Source organism: Pristiophorus japonicus, chromosome 2 (genome assembly GCF_044704955.1).
Source record: "Pristiophorus japonicus isolate sPriJap1 chromosome 2, sPriJap1.hap1, whole genome shotgun sequence".
Taxonomy (NCBI): domain Eukaryota; kingdom Metazoa; phylum Chordata; class Chondrichthyes; family Pristiophoridae; genus Pristiophorus; species Pristiophorus japonicus.
In genome coordinates, this window is record NC_091978.1 from 116,435,688 (window position 1) to 116,456,477 (window position 20,790).

General features: G+C 45.0%; 1 protein-coding gene across 1 annotated transcript in view; it reads right to left on the reverse strand.

Annotated features, from left to right (window-relative positions):
- The window catches only part of mcidas (multiciliate differentiation and DNA synthesis associated cell cycle protein), a 41,447-nt gene extending 20,657 nt beyond the window's left edge, over positions 1–20,790 (reverse strand). Inside the window, exons 1-3 of the mRNA XM_070862526.1 lie at positions 20,689–20,790; positions 20,200–20,278; positions 20,020–20,111 (exon numbers count right to left, since the gene is read on the reverse strand). Of these exons, the coding sequence (XP_070718627.1) occupies positions 20,020–20,111; positions 20,200–20,278; positions 20,689–20,790 (273 nt within the window). The remainder of the gene's footprint in view (positions 1–20,019; positions 20,112–20,199; positions 20,279–20,688) is intronic.

A 20,790-nucleotide genomic window follows, 5' to 3' on the forward strand; every position in this document is an offset into this window, starting at 1 on the left:
GAAATAATTCCGGTGCTAGGCAGTGCAATGATGGTTGTCACACACAATGGGCTAGTGAACCGGCTGCCACTCTGGATTGTCCCGGGCAATGGTCCCACTCTGTTGGGAAGGAGCTGGTTAGCCAAGATGAACTGGAAATGGGGGGATGTTCACGCAATGTCCTCGGTGGAGCGAAGTTCGTGCTCACAAGTCCTACAACAATTCGAGTCACTATTTCAACCGGCCATCGGGACTTTCAAAGGCACTAAAGTAAGGATACACATCATCCCGGACGCCAGGCCAGTGCACCACAAAGCCAGAGCGGTGCCGTATGTGATGCGGGAAAAAATCGAGAGCGAATTGGACTGGCTGTTGCGAGAGGGCATCATCTCGCCCGTTGAATTCAGCGACTGGGTGAGCCCCATCGTTCCCGTTCTAAAAGCGGATGGCTCTGTCAGGATCTGTGGCGACTACAAGGCCACCATCAATCGGATGTCACTACAAGACCAATACCCGCTCCCAAGAGTGGAGGATCTTTTCGCCATGCTGGTAGGCGGCAAGCTGTTCACCAAGTTGGACCTCACTTCAGCCTATATGACCCAGGAACTGACCGACGAATCCAAACTACTGACCACCATCACCACGCACAAGGGACTGTTTGCGTATAACAGATGCCCGTTTGGCATTCGATCAGCGGCCGCGATTTTTCAACGTAACATGGAAAGCCTGCTTAAATCCATTCCTGGAACGATCGGACGACATCCTCATCACGGATCGAGATACCGAGGAACACCTCCACAACCTGGAGGAGGTGCTATGCCAACTGGACCGGGTAGGCCTACGACTCAAGAAGTCTAAATGTGTGTTTTTAGCTCCTAAGGTTGAGTTTCTGGGCAGGAGGGTTGCTGCAGATGGGATTCGGCCCACCGAATCCAAAACAGAGGCGATTCGATGAATACCCAGGCCCTGCAACACATCGGAGCTGCTTTCATTCCTGGGACTGTTGAACTATTTCAGGAACTTTCTGCCGAACTTGAGTACGTTGTTGGAGCCGCTACACATGCTCCTACATAAGGGTTGCGATTGGTTTTGGGGGGGACTGTCAGGAACGGGCTTTCGTTCGGGTGCGAAACCTACTTTGTTCAAACAAATTGTTGACCCTGTACGACCCCTGTAAATGTTTAGTTCTGACTTGTGATGCATCGTCCTATGGGGTTGGGTGCGTGTTGCAGCAGGGTAATACTGAGGGTCAGCTACAACCTGTGGCTTATGCCTCCAGGTCGCTCTCTCAAGCAGAACGGGGATATGGCCTGATCGAGAAGGAAGCGCTTGCATGTGTCTATGGTGTAAAAAAAATGCATCAGTACTTCTTCGGTAGAAAGTTTGAATTAGAGACAGACCACAAGCCACTCACATCCCTGTTGTCAGACAGCAAGGCTTTCAATGCCAACACATCAGCTCACATACAGCGGTGGGCCCTCACGCTAGCTGCTTATGACTACTCCATCCGGCACCGGCCCGGCACTGAAAACTGCGCTGACGCACTCAACAGGCTCCAAATGGCCACCACCGAGGGGGCAGCTGAGCAAAGCGCTGAGATGGTCATGGCTGTCGATGCCTTTGACAGTGCCCCATCACAGCCCGCCAGATCAAAATCTGGACAAACAGAGATCCCCTCCTATCCTTGATTAAGAAATGTGTCCTGACTGGAGATTGGGCGCCCGCACACGAAGCATGCTCTGAGGAGGTCAGACCGTTCCACAGACGGATGGATGAGCTTTCCATCCAAGCCTACTGCCTACTATGGGGCAGCTGGTTTGCCATGCCCCAGAAGGGCAGGGAGGCATTCATCAGGGAACTCCACAGCGAGCACCTAGGCATTGTGATGATGAAGGTCATTGCCCGGTCACACGTTTGGTGGTCTGGAATTGATTCAGATCTGGAACACTGTGTTCGCAAGTACACGACCTGTGCCCAGCTGGGTAATGCCCCCAGGGAGGCCCCAGGGAGGCCCCACTCAGCCTGTGGCCCTGGCCCACCAAGCCATGGTCACGCATTCATGTTGACTACGCGGGCCCTTTCATGGGGAAGATGTTCCTCATTGTAGTAGATGCGTACTCGAAATGGATCGAGTGCATCATCCTGAATTCATGCACGTCTTCCACCACCGTGGAATGCCTACATGCGATCTTTGCAACCCATGGCTTGCAGGACATCCTGGTTAGTGACAATGGCCCGTGTTTCACAAGCTATGAATTCCGGGAGTTTATGTCAGACAATGGCATCAACCACATCAGGACTGCACCATTCAAGCCGGCCTCCAATGGCCAAGCGGAATGGGCAGTCCAAATCATTAAGCAAGGTATGCTCAGAATTCAAGGACCCTCCCTACAATGCCGTCTATCGCGCCTCCTGCTGGCCTATAGATCTCGCCCGCACTCGCTCACGGGAGTACCGCCCGCAGAGCTACTCATGAAACGGACACTCAAAACTCGGTTGTCCCTCATTCACCCAGTCCTGACCGACATAGTTGAGGCCAAGCGCAAGTAACAAAACGAGTACCTTGACCGAAATTCAAGGAGGAGATGTACAGAAATAAATGATCCTGTATTCGTCCTCAATTACGCCATGGGGCCCAAATGGCTTGAGGGTATTGTAATTGGCAAAGAGGGGAATAGGATCATCGTGGTAAAACTCAACAATGGCCAGATATGCCGTAAGCATCTGGACCAAGTAAAAAAAAGGTTCAGCATGGACACGGAGGAACCTGAAGAAGACCATGAGATGGAGCTCACACTACCGCCAGCGAACGTGCAACAAGAGCAATCGGAAGAATGCACAGTCCCTGAGGTCAGCCCGAACAGGCCGGAATCACCACAGGTGACAGATACTCACGTCAGTGTCCAACAACCAGAGCCCCAGCTGCGGCGCTCCACGAGGGAGCGTAGACCACCTGAAAGAATGAACCTATGATCCCAGTAAGACTTTGGGGGTGGGGGGGGGGGAAGGTGATGTCAGGTCTGTAACTGCAATGTAACACCACTGTATTACTGTATACACTCAACTTAGATGCACACCTTGACCACAGAGGGTGAATTTGTGGGAGACACTCCTTACCTGATCACACAGGTATATAAAGGGAGGTCCCACGCAGGGTCATCACTTCTGGGTCCTGTAATAAAGATTTAAGGGTGGCCTTGTCACTGGAATGTGCCTCGTGTGGTTTCATGCTGTTTAGTAAGTACTTTACAAAACTGATCCTACTCGGTGACTTCAACGCCAGGGTCGGCAAGGACACAGCACTCTGTTGAGGCATGATTGGCAGAGAGGGGGTAGGGAAAGCCAACTCCAGTGGTACCCTACTCCTGACAAAATGTCTAGAACATGAACTTGTCATCACCAACACCCTGTTCCGCCAGAAGGACAAATACATGGCAACACCCTCGCTCCAAACAGTGGCACCTGCTCGACCATGTCATCGTCCGAGCCAGGGATCGCAAGGATGTGCACATCACCCAAAATGCTGGACAGACCACCGCCTAATCCGATGCATCATTGACATCAACATAGCCCCAAAGCAGAGGTGGCAGCAGAAGCAGTGCCGCAAAAAAGTCAATGCCGGGGCACTTAAAGACCCAGTTAAGAGAGCCCTATACAGTCAGCGCCTCACAGCTAACCTGGCGTGCCTCAATGACCCTGAGACGCAGAATGCCCACAGAGCTTGGTCTGTCCTCCAGGCCTTCATAACCAATGCCTGCAAAGAGACACTCTGTTACTCGACCAGGAAACACCAGGATTGGTTTGATGAGAATGATCAGGAGATCTAAGAGCTAATAGATCGCAAGTGCAGGGCATTTCTGAGCCTTAAGCAGCAACCCAACTCTGGAGCAGAAAAGCAGCATTACAGACGTCTCAAAACTGAGGTCCAACAAAAAACCCTGGACCTAAAGAACAGGTGGTGGATGGAGAGGAGATACAGCAGCTGGCCGACAGCCATGATGTGCGAGGATTCTTCATCGCAGTCAAGGCCACCTACGGGTCAAACACCCAAGGCCACACCCCACTCTTGGCCAAGAATGGGGAAACACTCATGAAAACCACTGAGGCAGTCAGGGTCCGCTGGAAGGAGCACTTCGAAGATCTCCTCAACCGAGACTCTGCCTTTGACTCGAGTGTTCTCGACTCCATCCCGCAGCATGCGACCTGCCACCACTTCAGTAAAACCCCAACACTGCACGAGGTAGAGAAAGCCATAAGACAGCTTAAGAACAACAAGGCTACGGGAGCGGATGGAATTCCTGCCGAGGCATTGAAGTATGGTGGAGAGGCACTACTGGCGCAGATACATGACCTCATCTCTCTCATCTGGAGTGAGGAGAGCATGCCGGGAGAGCTCAGAGATGCAGTGAGCGTGACCATCTTTAAAAAAGGGGACAAGTCTGACTGCGACAACTACAGAGGAATCTCCCTGATCAGCCAGTGGGAAAGTCGTCGCTAGAGTCCTCCTCAACCATCTTCTCCCTGTGGCCGAGGAGCTCCTCCCGGAGTCACAGTGGGGATTTCGTCCCCTTCGGGGCACAACGGACATGATTTTTGCAGCACGATAGCTGCAGGGAAAATGCAGGGAACAGCACCAGCCCTTATACATGGCCTTCGTCGACCTTACAAAGGCCTTTGACACGGTTAACCGCGAGGGTCTATGGAGTGTCCTCCTCCATTTCGGATGCCCCCAAAAGTTCGGCACCATCTTCTGCCTGCTCCACGACGACATGCAGATCCATTATAGACCCAATCCACGTCCGGACCGGGGTCAAACAGGGCTGCGTCATCGCCCCAACCCTCTTCTCAATCTTCCTCGCTGCCATGCCCTACCTCACAGCTGACAAGCTCCCCGCTGGAGTGGAACTAAACTACAGAACCAGTGGGAAGCTGTTAAATCTTCGCCAGGCCAGGTCCAAGACCACCCCAACCTCTGTCGTCGAGCTACAGTACACGGACGACGTCTGCGTCTGCACGCATACAGAGGCTGAACTCCAGGACGTAGTCGACGTATTTACTGAGGTGCACAAAAGCATGGGCCTTATGCTAAACATTAGCAAGACAAAGGTTCTCCACCAGCCTATCCTTACCGCACAGCACTGTCTCCCAGTCATCAAGATCCAAGGCGCGGCCCTGGACAATGTGAACCACTTCCCATATCTCGGGAGCCTCCTATCAACAAGAGCAGGCGTTGACGATGAGATCCAACACCGCCTCCAGTGCGCCAGTGCAGCCTTCGGCCGCCTGAGGAAAAGCGTGTTTGAAGATCAGGCCCTCAAAACTGCCACCAAGCTCATGGCCTACAGGGCTGCAGTAATATCCACCCTCCTATATAGCTCAGAAACATGGACCATGTACAGCAGACACCTCAAGTCGCTGGAGAAATACCACCAACGACGTCTCCGCAAGATCCTACAAATCCCCTGGGAGGACAGATGCACCAACATTAGTGTCCTCAACCAAGCCAACATCCCCAGCATCGAAGCACTGACCACACTCGATCAGCTCCGCTGGGCAGGCCACATTGTTCGCATGCCAGACACGAGACTTCCAAAGCAAACACTCTACTCGGAACTCCTTCACGGCAAATGAGCTAAGGGTGGGCAGCAGAAACATTACAAGGACACCCTCAAAACCTCCCTGATAAAGTGCAACATCCCCATTGACACCTGGGAGTTTCTGGCCAAAGACCGCCCTAAGTGGAGGAAGCGCACCCAGGAGGGTGCTGAACACCTCGAGTCTCGTCGCCAAGAGCGTGCAGAAATCAAGCGCAGGCAGTGGAAAGAGCGTGCAGTAAATCAATCCCACCCACCTCTTCCCTCAATGACTATCTGCCCCACCTTGACAGAGACTGTGGTTCTCGTTTTGGACTGTACAGCCACCTAAGAACTTATGTTAAGAGTGGAAGCAAGTCTTCCACAAAACCAAGGGACTGCCTATGATGATGATGATCAGGGTCTTATCTACTTTAATCATTCAAACACTGCATTTCCTTTTCAGCTTTCAAATTGCAAATTTTACAGCAGTATTTTCAAACACTAGAAGGAGCTAAATATGTAGCCAATAGAATTTTGGTCATATGAACATCGGACTTGGTCCAGAAGGTCTTGAGTCCAAACCCTGGCGGAATTCACTCAGCCTTTTATCCTTAAAGATGGATAAATTAGTCCCATGTCTTAGAATGTGGGGAGATATGGGACTCCAAGAAGGGAGAGAAGGATAGACTGGTAATTTAGTGTCAGTTGTGGGCAAATAGATATAATTTGAGATAAAATTAACAAGCATTTAGAAATGTGTGGGTTAATAAAGGGCAAGGATTGGAAAGTCATGCTTGAAAAATGTCATATAATTTTTTGAAGAGGTGTCTAATTAGAGAAATAAAGGGAATGCAGCACATGAGGAGTATATAGATTCTCAGAAGTCATTCAATGAGATGGCTCTCAGAAATTCAGGTTTCTGCTGTCAGAGTGAATGTAACAGGATGGATAGATGGTTGGTCAGGTAAACGCAAATTGAAGAAGGGTAATTAAAGCCATACAAAAGATAATTGAAATTTTGAGTTTTATATATAGAGGCATAGAATACAACAGTAAAAAAGTAATAATGAACATAAACAAAACATTGGTTAGGCCACAGTTACAGTTCTGTGTGCAGTTTTGATCACTCTATTATAGAAAAGGCAATAAAGCTCTAGAGAGTATACAGCTTAGATCCAAAATGATGAGGCCAAGGATGGGAAACTATTGTTAAGAGAAGAGATTTCAACTACCGTGGCTAGTTACACTAGAGCAGAGAAAACTTAGGGGAGCTTTATTAGATTTTTTTAAACTATGAAGGGTTTTGATGGGATGAATAGGAAAAGACTGGACAAATATTTGAAGCCGAGAAAGATACAAGGCTATGGGGAGAAAGCAGGGCAGTACGATTTATTTTGAAATAAAAACAGAAATTGCTGGAAATGCTCCAGGTTGGGAAAGAGAAACAGAGATGGTCGATGATCTTTCATCAAAACTCAGACTCTCTCCACAGATGCTGCCTGCTTCAAGCATTAACTGTTTTTATTTCAGATATCCAGCATCCGCAGTACTTTGCTTTTGTTTTAGAGATTCATTTTGAATTGTTCTGCAAAGAGCCAGCACAGACATGATGGTCTACCTATGTGCTATAAACTTCTCTGGTTCTATGGCTCTAACAAAAGTCACTTCACATAATTGTAAAGTAGAACTATTTCTTCTTTTGCTAAACTCCTGACTGTATTCAGTGGGGAAGAGTGACCATAATATGGTGGAATTCTGCATTAGGATGGAGAATGAAACAGTTAATTCAGAGACCATGGTCCAGAACTTAAAGAAGGGTAACTTTGAAGGCATGAGGTGTGAATTGGCTAGGATAGATTAGCGAATGATACTTAAGGGGTTGACTGTGGATGGGCAATGGCAGACATTAAGAGACCGCATGGATGAACTACAACAATTGTACATTCCTGTCTGGAGCAAAAATAAAAAAGGGAAGGTGGCTCAAGGGAAATCAGGGATAGTATTAAAGCCAAGGAAGTGGCATACAAATTGGCCAGAAATAGCAGTGAACCCGGGGACTGGGAGAAATTTAGAACTCGGCAGAGGAGGACAAAGGGTTTGATTAGGGCAGGGAAAATGGATTATGAGAAGAAGCTTGCATGGAACATTAAGACGGATTGCAAAAGTTTCTATAGCTATGGAAAGAGAAAAAGGTTAGTAAAGACAAACGTAGGTCCCCTGCAGTCAGAATCAGGGGAAGTCATAACGGGGAACAAAGAAATGGCGGACCAATTGAACAAGTACTTTGGTTCGGTATTCACTAAGGAGGACACAAACAACCTTCCGGATATAAAAGGGGTCAGAGGGTCTAGTAAGGAGGAGGAACTGAGGGAAATCCTTATTAGTCGGGAAATTGTGTTGGGAAATTGATGGGATTGAAGGCCGATAAATCCCCAGGGCCTGATGGACTGCATCCCAGAGTACTTAAGGAGGTGGCCTTGGAAATAGCGGATGCATTGACAGTCATTTTCCAACATTCCATTGACTCTGGATCAGTTCCTATCGAGTGGAGGGTAGCCAATGTAACCCCACTTTTTAAAAAATAAGGGAGAGAGAAAACAGAGAATTATAGACCGATCAGTCTGACATCAGTAGTGGGTAAAATGATGGAATCAATTATTAAGGATGTCATAGCAGCGCATTTGGAAAGAGGTGACATGATAGGTCCAAGTCAGCATGGATTTGTGAAAGTGAAATCATGCTTGACAAATCTTCTGGAATTTTTTAAGGATGTTTCCAGTAGAGTGGACAAGGGAGAACCAGTTGATGTGGTATATTTGGACGTTCAGAAGGCTTTCAACAAGGTCCCACACAAGAGATTAATGTGCAAAGTTAAAGCATGGGGGTAGTGTGCTGACATGGATTGAGAACTGGTTGTCAGATAGGAAGCAAAGAGCAGGAGTAAATGGGGACTTTTCAGAATGGCAGGCAGTGACTAGTGGGGTACCGCAAGGTTCTATGCTGGGGCCCCAGCTGTTTACACTGTACATTAATGATTTAGACGAGGGGATTAAATGTAGTATCTCCAAATTTGCGGATGACACTAAGTTGGGTGGCCGTGTGAGCTGCGAGGAGGATGCTATGAGGCTGAAGAGTGACTTGGATAGGTTAGGTGAGTGGGCAAATGCATGGCAGATGAAGTATAATGTGGATACTTTGCAATATGGGTTGGAAATTGGTTGGAAGCTAGTACAGGCAACTCTCGATTATCCGTACATGGATCTAATGGAGAACCCACCGTAACGGCATATTTAAAAACTGTCGCACACGTGAATATCTCGATCACCTCAAGTGTCAATCACACATAAATTGACTCAGGCGTGCACTCCTTTCTCACTTCGCAACTGACACAGGCATTAAATAACTGTCACACACGTGAAAATCTCGATCACTTCAACTAGCAAGCACACATAAATTGAAGCAGGTGAATCCATTGTCATGTATTTTATTACGTTCACGCTATGATAACACAAACTAAGTCTTCGTGGTTGGTTCTATCACTGTCAAATTTCAGCTCTGAGACGTGCACTTGCCCTTGTGCCCTACCCGGAATATCCCAATCCCCAAGGGACCCGGATAATCGAGAGTTGCCTGGAGATGGAAGATAAGGATAAATTAGCGGGATGTGACAAGTTGGGTTCCCCAGAAAACTGTACTAGGGCCTCAGCTTTTCACCATATTTATCAATGACCTGGATGAATAAATAGAGAGTTGCAAGTTTTCAGATGACACTAAGTTGCGAGGTAGAGTAAGCATCGCATTAAAGAGCAGAAAGGGACATAGACAGATTAGGTGCATGAGAAAAGCCTTGGCAAATAGAGTTTAATGTGCGGAAGTGTGGGGTCATCCACTTTCTGAAAGATAAATCAGAATATTTTCTTAACAACAATAACTTGTATTTAATGGTAAGAGACTAGGAGCTGTGAAGGAGCACAGGAATTTATTGTCTATGTACACAAATCACCAAAAGCCAGTGCACAGGTACAAAAAGTCATCTAAAAGGCAAATGGAATGTTGGCCTTTATCTTAAGGAGGCTGATATAAAAAGGGGAGGAAGACTCCATTTGGAGTACTGAGTTCAATTCTGGGCATCGCATCTCAAAAAGGAGATACTGGCCTTGGAGGGTGTGCAGCATAGATTCACCAGAATGTTACTGGGGCTTAAAGGGTTAAATTATGAGGACTGATGGCATAGACTAGGCTTATATTTCCTTGAGTATAGAAGATTAAGGGGTGATCTAATTGAGGTGTTTAAGATGATTAATGTTGATAGGGTAGATAGAGAGAAACTATTCCCAAATACACACAACTGATGAAGTTCTGATGAAGGTTTACAGCCAAAACATTAACTTGTCTGTTCTTTCCACAAATAATGACTGGCTTGCAATATATTTTCAGCATTTCCTGTTTTGTTTTGGGTTTTCAGCATTTGGAGCTTTTTGATTTTTATTTATTTGCATTGTTATCTGTTTATTGTAAAACTGTACACGTTATTCAATGGACTAATGATTAATACTTTGTATCCTGGATAATACTTTGCATAAAATACCAAATACCCTGGAAGAAAATGTGGTTCACAATGGGTACCTGGGAGTAATTATACAAAGCCTCATAGATAACCAAGGGAGATTATATCAACAATGGAGACCTAGCAGTGATTATATAAAGATTAATGGATAACTTTGAGTGAAATCAAGCAGTTTATAACTATCATCTGATCCTGAATATGACTTATTCCAACCCACCCACTTTTAAAAAGATTTACATGCTTAAGAGTTGGTGAGACTTTTCATTTTCTTATCATTCTATTTTCCTCCTTGACCAGTGAGAAGTATACTCGTGGACATCAGGCTGCTCTGTGGATTTATGTAATATGATGAAAATTAAGATAATATGTGAAGGGCTTATTTTAATGCAAAGTACTGCAAGGACTTATAATACCAAAATGAGTAAAATTATCTTACCTTATACCAACAGTTGATTATCAGGATATAATGCAATCAATATATGCAATAGTGTGTAACTTAATCAAATGATTATTACACTTCACATGCAGTTTGTCACGGCACATGAACCCCTTTGATTGAATTGCATCCTTATAGAAACATAGAAACATAGAAAATAGGTGCAGGAGTAAGCCATTCGGCCCTTCTAGCCTGCACCGCCATTCAATATGATCATGACTGATCATGCAACTTCAGAGAAACATAGAAACATAGAAAATAGGTGCAGGAGTAGGCCATTTGGCCCTTCGAGCCTGCACCGCCATTCAATGAGTTCATGGCTGAACATGCAACTTCAGTACCCCATTTTTGCTTTCTCGTCATACCCCTTGATCTCCCTAGTAGTAAGGACTACATCTAACTCCTTTTTGAATATATTTAGTGAATTGGCCTCAACAACTTTCTGTGGTAGAGAATTTCACAGGTTCACCACTCTCTGGGTGAAGAAGTTTCTCCTCATTTCGGTCCTAAATGGCTCACCCTTTATCCTTAGACTGTGACCCCTGGTTCTGGACTTCCCCAACATTGGAAACATTCTTCCTGCATCTAACCTGTCTAAACCCATCAGAATTTTAAACGTTTCTATGAGATCCCCTCTCATTCTTCTGAACTCCAGTGAATACAAGCAAGGTTGATCCAGTCTTTCTTGATATGTCAGTCCCGCCATCCCGGGAATCAGTCTGTTGAACCTTCGCTGCACTCCCTCAATAGCAAGAATGTCCTTCCTCAAGTTAGGAGACCAAAACTGCACACAATACTCCAGGTGTGACCTCACCAAGGCCCTGTACAACTGCAGTAAGACCTCCCTGCTCCTGTACTCAAATCCCCTCACTATGAAGGCCAACATGTCATTTGCTTTCTTAACTGCCTGCTGTACCTGCATGCTAACCTTCAATGACTGATGTACCATGACACCCAGGTCTCGTTGCACCTCCCCTTTTCCTAATCTGTCACCATTCAGATAATAGTCTGTCTCTCTGTTTTTACTACCAAAATGGATAACCTCACATTTATCCACATTATACTTCATCTGCCATGCATTTGCCCACTCACCTAACCTATCCAAGTCACTCTGCAGCCTCATAGCATCCTCCTCGCAGTTCACACTGCCACCCAACTTAGTGTCATTTGCAAATTTGGAGATACTACATTTAATCCCCTCGTCTAAATCATTAATGTACAATGTAAACAGCTGGGGCCCCAGCACAGTACCTTGCGGTATCCCACTAGTCACTGCCTGCCATTCTGAAAAGTACCCATTTACTCCTACTCTTTGCTTCCTATCTGCCAACCAGTTCTCAATCCACATCAGCACACTACCCCCAATCCCATGTGCTTTAACTTTGCACATTAATCTCTTGTGTGGGACCTTGTCGAAAGCCTTCTGAAAGTCCAAATACACCACATCAACTGGTTCTCCCTTGTCCACTCTACTGGAAACATCCTCAAAAAATTCCAGAAGATTTGTCAAGCATGATTTCCATTTCACAAATCCATGCTGACTTGGACCTATCATGTCACCTCTTTCCAAATGCGCTGCTATGACATCCTTAATACTTGATTCCGTCATTTTACCCTCTACCGATGTCAGGCTGTGGGTAATTTCCTGTTTTCTCTCTCCCTCCTTTTTTAAAAAGTGGGGTTACATTGGCTACCCTCCACTCGATAGGAACTGATCGAGAGTCTATGGAATGTTGGAAAATGACTGTCAATGTATCCGCTTTTTCCAAGGCCACCTCCTTAAGTACTCTGGGATGCAGACCATCAGGCCCTGGGGAATTATCGGCCTTCAATCCCATCAATTTCCCAACACAATGTACCGACTAATAAGGATTTCCCTCAGTTCCTCCTTCTTACTAGACCCTCTGACCCCTTTTATATCCGGAAGGTTGTTTGTGTCCTCCTTAGTGAATACCGAACCAAAGTACTTGTTCAATTAGTCTGCCATTTCTTTGTTCCCCGTTATGACTTCCCCTCATTCTGACTGCAGGGGACCTACGTTTGTCTTTACTAACCTTTTTCTCTTTACATATCTACAGAAGCTTTTGCAGTCCATCTTAATGTTCCCTGCAAGCTTCCTTTCGTACTCTATTTTCCCTGCCCTAATCAAACCCTTTGTCCTCACTGGAGTTCAGAAGAATGAGAGGGGACCTCATAGAAACGTTTAAAATTCTGACGGGTTTAGACAGGTTAGATGCAGAAAGAATGTTCCCAATGTTGGGGAGGTCCAGAACCAGGGGTCACAGTCTGAGGATAAGGGGTAAGCCATTTAGGACCGAGATGAGGAGAAACTTCTTCACCCAGAGAGTGGTGAACCTGTGGAATTCTCTACCACAGAAAGTAGTTGAGGCCAATTCACTAAATATATTCAAAAGGGAGTTAGATGAAGTCCTTACTACTCGGGGGATCAAGGGTTATGGCGAGAAAGCAGGAAGGGGGTACTGAAGTTTCATGTTCAGCCATGAACTCATTGAATGGCGGTGCAGGCTAGAAGGGCTGAATGGCCTGCTCCTGCACCTATTTTCTATGTTTCTATGTTTCTGCTGAGTTCTAAATTTCTCCCAGTCCCCGGGTTCGCTGCTATTTCTGGCCAATTTGTATGCCACTTCCTTGGCTTTAATACTATCCCTGATTTCCCTTGATAGCCACGGTTGAGCCACCTTCCCTTTTTTATTTTTATGCCAGACAGGGATGTACAAATGTTGTAGTTCATCCATGTGGTCTCTAAATGTCTGCCATTGCCCATCCACTGTCAACCCTTTAAGTATAATTCACCAATCTATCCTAGCCAATTCACGCCTCATACCTTCAAAGTTACCCTCCTTTAAGTTCTGGACCATGGTCTCTGAGTATTATAATAATACTCTTGATGAATCTATTCTAGAGTACCTTGCCCGTATCATATGGTTGAAAATTACATTAGCTTTTTAAAAGTTCATCAACAATATTAAACCTCTACCATGCAACTGGATTAGCTCATGATCTTGATAACAATAAGAAAAGCCAAAAGTAAATGTTATGTAGAAATCATAATAAATTGTTCAGGATATAGCTCTCAGTGACTTGAAAGTTTTAATTAGATCTCAGTTTCTATTGATGTTCATAAATTGATGTCTGACTGTTTATGATGCAATTAGAACGCCTTAATTGAATTACAGGTTGTAACTTACTGCCAGCTACTGTATACTTCATAGGTCCTCATTGAGTATGTTATAGATACCACAAGTGTAATTTGTCTTTTTTTTAGTAATTAGTTCTAATTAGTTTTGTTTACTCATAATGAGAACAATTACAGGAATAGGGGGATCATCCTCAACAGGGCATTAAGGCTGTTTCTCGCACCTCTTGAGATGTGAAAACGTCATCTTAAAAGTCCTCTTTCAGCAAGCATAAAGAACTCAATGAGTCTTTTCCCGCAAACGAGAACATGCTGCAACTGTCAGGAAGTTAGGGTAAAGTTTTAGCTCTGAGACTCAAAAATGTAAAATTCTTATATACTCATTTCAGCTACAATAAAGGGACTTAAACAGTGCAGTTTATAGTGATGGATTTGAAGTACTAATGATAAGTTTGAATTTTGTTAAATACATGAAATCTAACTTATTTTGTTACACGACTTATGCTTGATTTGCCTTCTATTTTAGATTGGCACCCTTGTGAATGTTATTCTTGATGCCCAGTAAAAGGATTTTAAAAATGGTCCACATCAAATGAAAAAACTGCAAATGTTGGGTATTTCAAATACAAACAGAATATGCTGAAACTGCACAGCAGATCTGTCAGCAGATCTATATCCAAAATGTTAATTTGGCTTTTCTCTTTTTAGATGCTGAAAAACCTGTTGTATAATTTCAGCATTTTCTGTTCTTATTTGTGGTCATACAGTTGTTGAATGACTTATTGACATATGTACAATGAAACATAGCATAAAAATAAGAATGATCACTCTGAATTTTGTATCTATTGTGTTTTACAATGAAATTGTACCTCTATTCATTGAACCATAACTGGCCATACTATCAAAACTTTTCTTTTTGCAAATAGTGGATCTCTATGAATCAAATATTCAAAATCACAAAGCTACATTTACATGCAATGGCCCAAAAATAACTACTGTTTTGGCTAATACTATTTCTATTTATGATGTTCACTGTGCTCTAAATGGATATTCCCATGATGACTGTCATTAGCTGAACAAATAACAGAATCACTGCATAGATTCAACTCACAACATCTTATACAGTCTGTTTATAACACAGTGACAATAAAATGTTCATGCAGGGCCAATTTTCCTCTCCTATCACCCAATTGGGCACAGGAGAGGCTCATCACCCCAGAGATGCACTGCACCTGTGAGAGACACAAAGCGCCAATATTTCCTACCTCTGGCACAGGTCCGCCCCTGGCAGGGCCTTACACTGGGAACAAGTGGGAGGAAACAGAAGTTCAGCTGCAGGCATGAGAAACCTGTAGCAGTATTCCTGGCCACTAACCTCTGGGACCTTTCCACAGCTGCTGGAGAGCAGCAGCTAGAGGGGCCCTGGGCCCAAAACTTGTACTGTGTAGAAAAAACTGCCAACAGTGAGTCTCCATGTTTAGGTCGTCATTGCCACCCCCCTCCACCCCGTCCCCTCAGACCATCAATAGTCCTGCATGTGGGCGCCTCGCAGTCAAATGCAGCAGAAGCTGAGGTGCAACAGCTGTGGACACCTCCTGCCACCTCATTTCAATACTAATGGATGCACCTGTTACAGGCACAGGCCCACTCACTCCTACTCAGAGCTGTCCTGGAAATCCCAGTGATGGGTGGTGAGGACTGAGACATAACGTAAAGGGATACAGTGATCCCCTGGTGCAGCCAAGAGGAAAGTCACCTCATAATGTTTAGGAATTTGAAATCTACAGTTTTACGGTCCCATGTGCCTTCAGTGATATGCACTGATAGACTGTTCAGCTGGTAAGTATTCAGGAAAAATAAACAAACCTAAGAAGCTGATCAGCTATGATCTTATTGAATGACAGAGCAGGCTCGAGGAGCCGTATGGCCTACTCCTGCTCCTATTTCTTATGTTCTTATCTTACGTTCTTAAGTCAATGGTAAGCCTTTTTGAATTCTGATGAGTGTTCAAATTATAATCTTCTAAATAATTGGGCCCTGACTATTGTATATGAATTGGAATGAGGGACCCATTACTTGTCTATTCAAAACATATGTTGAAAATTTAAATGCAGGTGTTATTTTCAAGCTGAGTATAACATCAGCATTAGATAAATATTAAAAAACTACCTGCAATAGAAAGGTGTTCAGCTCAAGTTCTCACAGCCACGTTTCATTTGGTTAAACACATGAATCTCCTTCGTCACTGGACAGTTTTCATAGAAGGTGGACCTCAAAGTCAAGCTTTTCCATGACAAAAACTACAACTACCGTGGACTAGAAGTAAAGACACTCGGAGGGTGGGGAGAGACCTCAGTACTTGTTTTTGTATATTTGTCATGAAATCCAAGGGACCATAATTTAAACATATATAATTAAAGGTAATTAAGTGTTCTTTCTGTATTGAACATTTTAATCAAAGTGTATTTAGAAAATGTGTTATCCCACAGCTACTACGTAATCTGTACAACAGAATGATGTGCTTTAAAATATTTTTCTAAATTGAAATAATGACATGATCAGAACATTCCAACAGAATAAAAGACAGAAGCAGTACCCAAGCGGCCTCTGCACATACTTATACACCACATACACATGCACAAAAGTACACACACAGAATATATCACTCACCCATATAGAAAAAGCCATTCTCTCTCTCACACACATAGAATATATCACTCACACATAGAGAATAAGCCATTCACTCGTTTTCACACACATTCAAACACAAACACGTACAGAATAAACCACTCACTCACACACATAATAAGTAATTCATTCTCATCATCATAGGCAGTCCATCGGAGTCAAGGATGACTTGCTTCCACCCTAAAAGAGTTTTCAGGTGACTGAAGAGTCCAATGCAGGACCTACAGTCTCTGTCACAGGTGGGGCAGACGGTGTTTGAAGGAACAGGTGGGTGGGGTGACTGGGTTGCCACGCACTCCTTCCGCTGTTGATGCTTGGCTTCAGCTTGCTCTCGGCGAAAAGACTCGAGGTGTTCAGCCCCTTCCCAGATGCTTTTCCTCCACTTTCACCAATCTTGGACCAGGAATTCCCAGCTGTCGGTGGGTGGGGATATTACATTTTTTCAAGGAGTCTTCGAGGGTATCCTTGAAGCATTTCCTCTGCCCACCTGGGGCTCGCTTGCCTTGTCGGAGCTTCGACTAGAGCGCTTGTTTTATGTGTCTCATGTCAGGCATGCGGGCGATGTGGCCCGTCCAGCAGAATGGATTGAGCGTGGGCAGTGCTTCGATGCTGGGGATGTTGGCCTGAGCGAGAACGCTGACATTGGTGCATCTGTCCTGCCAATGGATTTGCAGGATCTTGCGGAGGCAGTGTTGGTGGTACTTCTCCAGTGTTTTCAGGTGCCTGCTGTACATAGTCCATGTCTCTGAGCCATATAGGAGGGCGGGTATCACCACTGCTCTGTAGACCATGAGCTTGGTGCCGGGTTTGAGGTCCTGGTCTTCAAACACTTGCTTCCTCAGGCAACCAAAGGCTGCACTGGCACATTGAAGGCGGTGTTGGACTTCGTCATCGCTGTCTGCCCTTGTTGACAGTAGGCTCCTAAGGTATGGAAAATGGTCCAATTGCCCAAGGCCTCCTCATGGATTTTGATAACTGGAGGGCAGTGCTGTTTGACGGGGGCAGGTTGGTAGAGAACCTTTGTCTTACGGATGTTTAGTGTAAGGCCCACGCTCTCGTATGCCTCGGTGAAGGTATTGATGATGGTTTGGAGTTCAGCCTCCAAGTGTATGCAGACACAGGCATTGTCTGCATACTGTAATTCGATGGCGGAGGATGGGACGACCTTCGATCTGGCCTGGAGGCGGCGGAGGTTGAACTGATTCCCGTGTGTCCTGTAATTTAGCTCCACTCCAGCAGTGAGCTTGCTGAGTGTGAGATGGAGCATTGCAGCAAGGAAGATCAAGAAGAGTGTTGGCACGATGACACAGCTTTGCTTGACCCCGGTCCGAACATGGAATGGGTCTGTGGTGGATCCGATGGTCAGGATCATGGCTTGCATGTCATCGTGGGGCAGACGGAGGATGGTGACAAACATTTGAGGGTAGCCGAATCTGAGGAGGACTCTCAATAATCCCTCATGGTTGACAGTGTCGAGGACATTTGTGAGGTCAAAGAAGGCCATGTACAGGGGTTGGTGCTGCTCCCTGCATTTCACTTGACTCTGCTGCACGGTGAAGATCATGTCCATTGTGCTCTATAGTGGGTGAAACCCGCATTGTGATTCTGGGAGGAAATCTTCAGCTACAGGAAGAAGGCGATTCAGGAGGATTCTTGCGATGACTTTCCCGGTGATCGGCAGCAGGGAGATTCCACTGTAGTTACCACAGTCGGATTTGTCACCTTTCTTGAAGATGGCCACGATTACAGCATCTCTGAGATCTCCTGACATGATTTCCTCCCTCCAGATAAGCGAGATGAGGTCATGGATCCACACCAGTAGTGCTTCTCCGCCATGTTTTAGTGCTTCAGCGAGGATTCCATCTGTTCCCAATCCAAGAATGCCTTGTGCTTGCGACATATTAGTTCCTGGATCTCCTGGTCATTCTCGTCGGACCAGTCTTGGTGTTTCCTGGTCGAGTGACCGAGTGTCTCTTCACAGGTGCTGCTTATGGAAGCCTTGAGGGTTGATCAAGCACTGTGGACACTCTGCATCTCTGGGTCACTGGGAGTCATCAGGTTGGTAGCGAGGCGTTGGCTGAATAGGGTTTTCTTAGCAGGATCTTTGAGTACACCGACGTTGATTTTCCTGTGGCATTGCTTCATGGCAACACCCTTGCTCCAAGCACTGGCATGTGCTAGACTACGTCATCGTCCAAGAGAGGGACCGCAAAGGCATGCACATCAATAACGCCATGACAGGAGCTGATAGCTGCTGGACAGACCTTCGCCTAATTCGTTCTGTTATCACCATCACTCTCACACACACAGTAGACCATTCACTCAAACATTTTAATAAACAACTCACTCTCATACAAAATAAAATGCACACACAGACACAGTAAACATGCAAATACAGAATACACCCCTCATTCACAGACACACATATAGTAAATTCACATACACAGTAAACTCAGACACACACACTCTCACAGTCACAGTAAACTACTTTCTCAAACATACAGATTAAACCACTGATGCAGTCTCCCACACACACAGGATAAACTATTCATCCACAGAGTAAACTCACATATACAAACACACACAAATACAGAGTACATCTCTAACTCACTTATACACTCACTTACGCATTCACTCACACACTCACATACAGTTATTCAGACACTTCGACACCTATTCTCATTCAGCTATTTATTCACATACATTCTCACTTATATTCACCAACTCAGATTCTCACCCTCATGTGTCAGCTGTGGCCCAGTGGGTAGCACACTTGCCTCTGAGTCAGAAGGTTGTGGGTTCAAGTCCCACTCCAGAGACTTGAGCACATAAATGTAGGCTGACACTCCAGTGCAGTGCTGAGGGAGTGCTGTACTATCGGACGGATGCCCTCTTTCGGATGAGACATTAAGCTGAGGGCCCGTCTGCTCTCTCAAGTGGACATAAAAGATCCTATGGCACTATTTTGAAGAAGAGCAGGGGAGTTATCCCGGTGTCCTGGCCATTGTTTACCCCTCAGTCAACATAACAAAAATAGATTAACAGGTCACTACCACATTGCTGTTTGTGGGAGCTTGCTGAGCACATATTGGCTGCCACGTTTCCCACATTACAACAGTGACTTTGCCTCAAAAGTACTTCATTGACTGTAAAGTGCTTTGAGCGGTCCAGGATGGTCGTGAAAGACTTACGTATAAATGTAAGTCTTTCTTTTTTTCATACAGACACTGACTCGCACACACTCTCATTCACGCATTCATATACACTCTCACTCATGCATATTCGCCTATTTAGTGCACGTTCTTACACTCTCACACAACCTTACTTATTCACTTATGCACACACGGTCACACACTCACAAACTCATATTCTCAGTCATTCACATACACATACACATACACTCATTATCACTCATCTATTAATTTACTCCCTACGCATTCGTTCTCATTGTATGTATTCACTCAGATTCTTGCTCTCTCTCTCATTTACAGAATCACTCTCACTCACTCATATGTGAGTATTTCCACACACCCATTCGCTCTCAGATATACACATGTTCGAACGCTCACCAACACACAACAAAGAGGAACGAGAATAATTCAGCCGGGACACACACCTGCCGAGAGAGTTCAATTGAAGATTCCTGGTGTAGAACTGATGTGCAATCTGCCAAATCCTGCCATACCGTTTCATCTATAGTCACGAATGCTAAAAACAAAGCGGTCTGGGGTTTGTATAAAAATGACACGGTGTACATCTGTGTGTCAAAAAGATGGAATAAAACAGCTGCCTGTACCTGAGTCTGGTGCAATCGCTGCTGCTTCGGAATAAATGGTTACCTGCGAGGTCGTCCCACGCACCTTCTGGTGATCTTTCTGCGCACCGCAAGAGAACAGCAATATAAAGGCAATATAAAGCAGTGTTTTTGTAAATCTAATTTCAAACACTAAAATGTGTATATTAAACAAATGCGGAAATAATAAGCATTCAGAAATGTAAACAAAATATCCGCATATCAAAACTCTACAATGAGCAGAGGAAATCACGGGATGGTTGTATTGATTGGAGCATTATCCGTTTACATCTAATCTAAGATTATATTAAAACGGCAAGTTTTACTAAAACAATTCCGTGAATTAAATATAAGTAAGGCAGCTTACTTATACAGGAATATGAAGTACAAGCAACGCACCAACTCTGACACCCATTAGTATTTGAAATTGGAACTCACTTCACTCTCCTCTGGTAAGAGATGATTTAAAAAACATTGCTGTGTAATGTGTACCTTTTTTTCAACTTTCGGTTGCTTTTTGCCAGAAGTGCGGATGGGCAACTCCACCATTCTGTTCGGGTAAATTTCTCCAAAGATTTTTCTTCCATTTTGCAT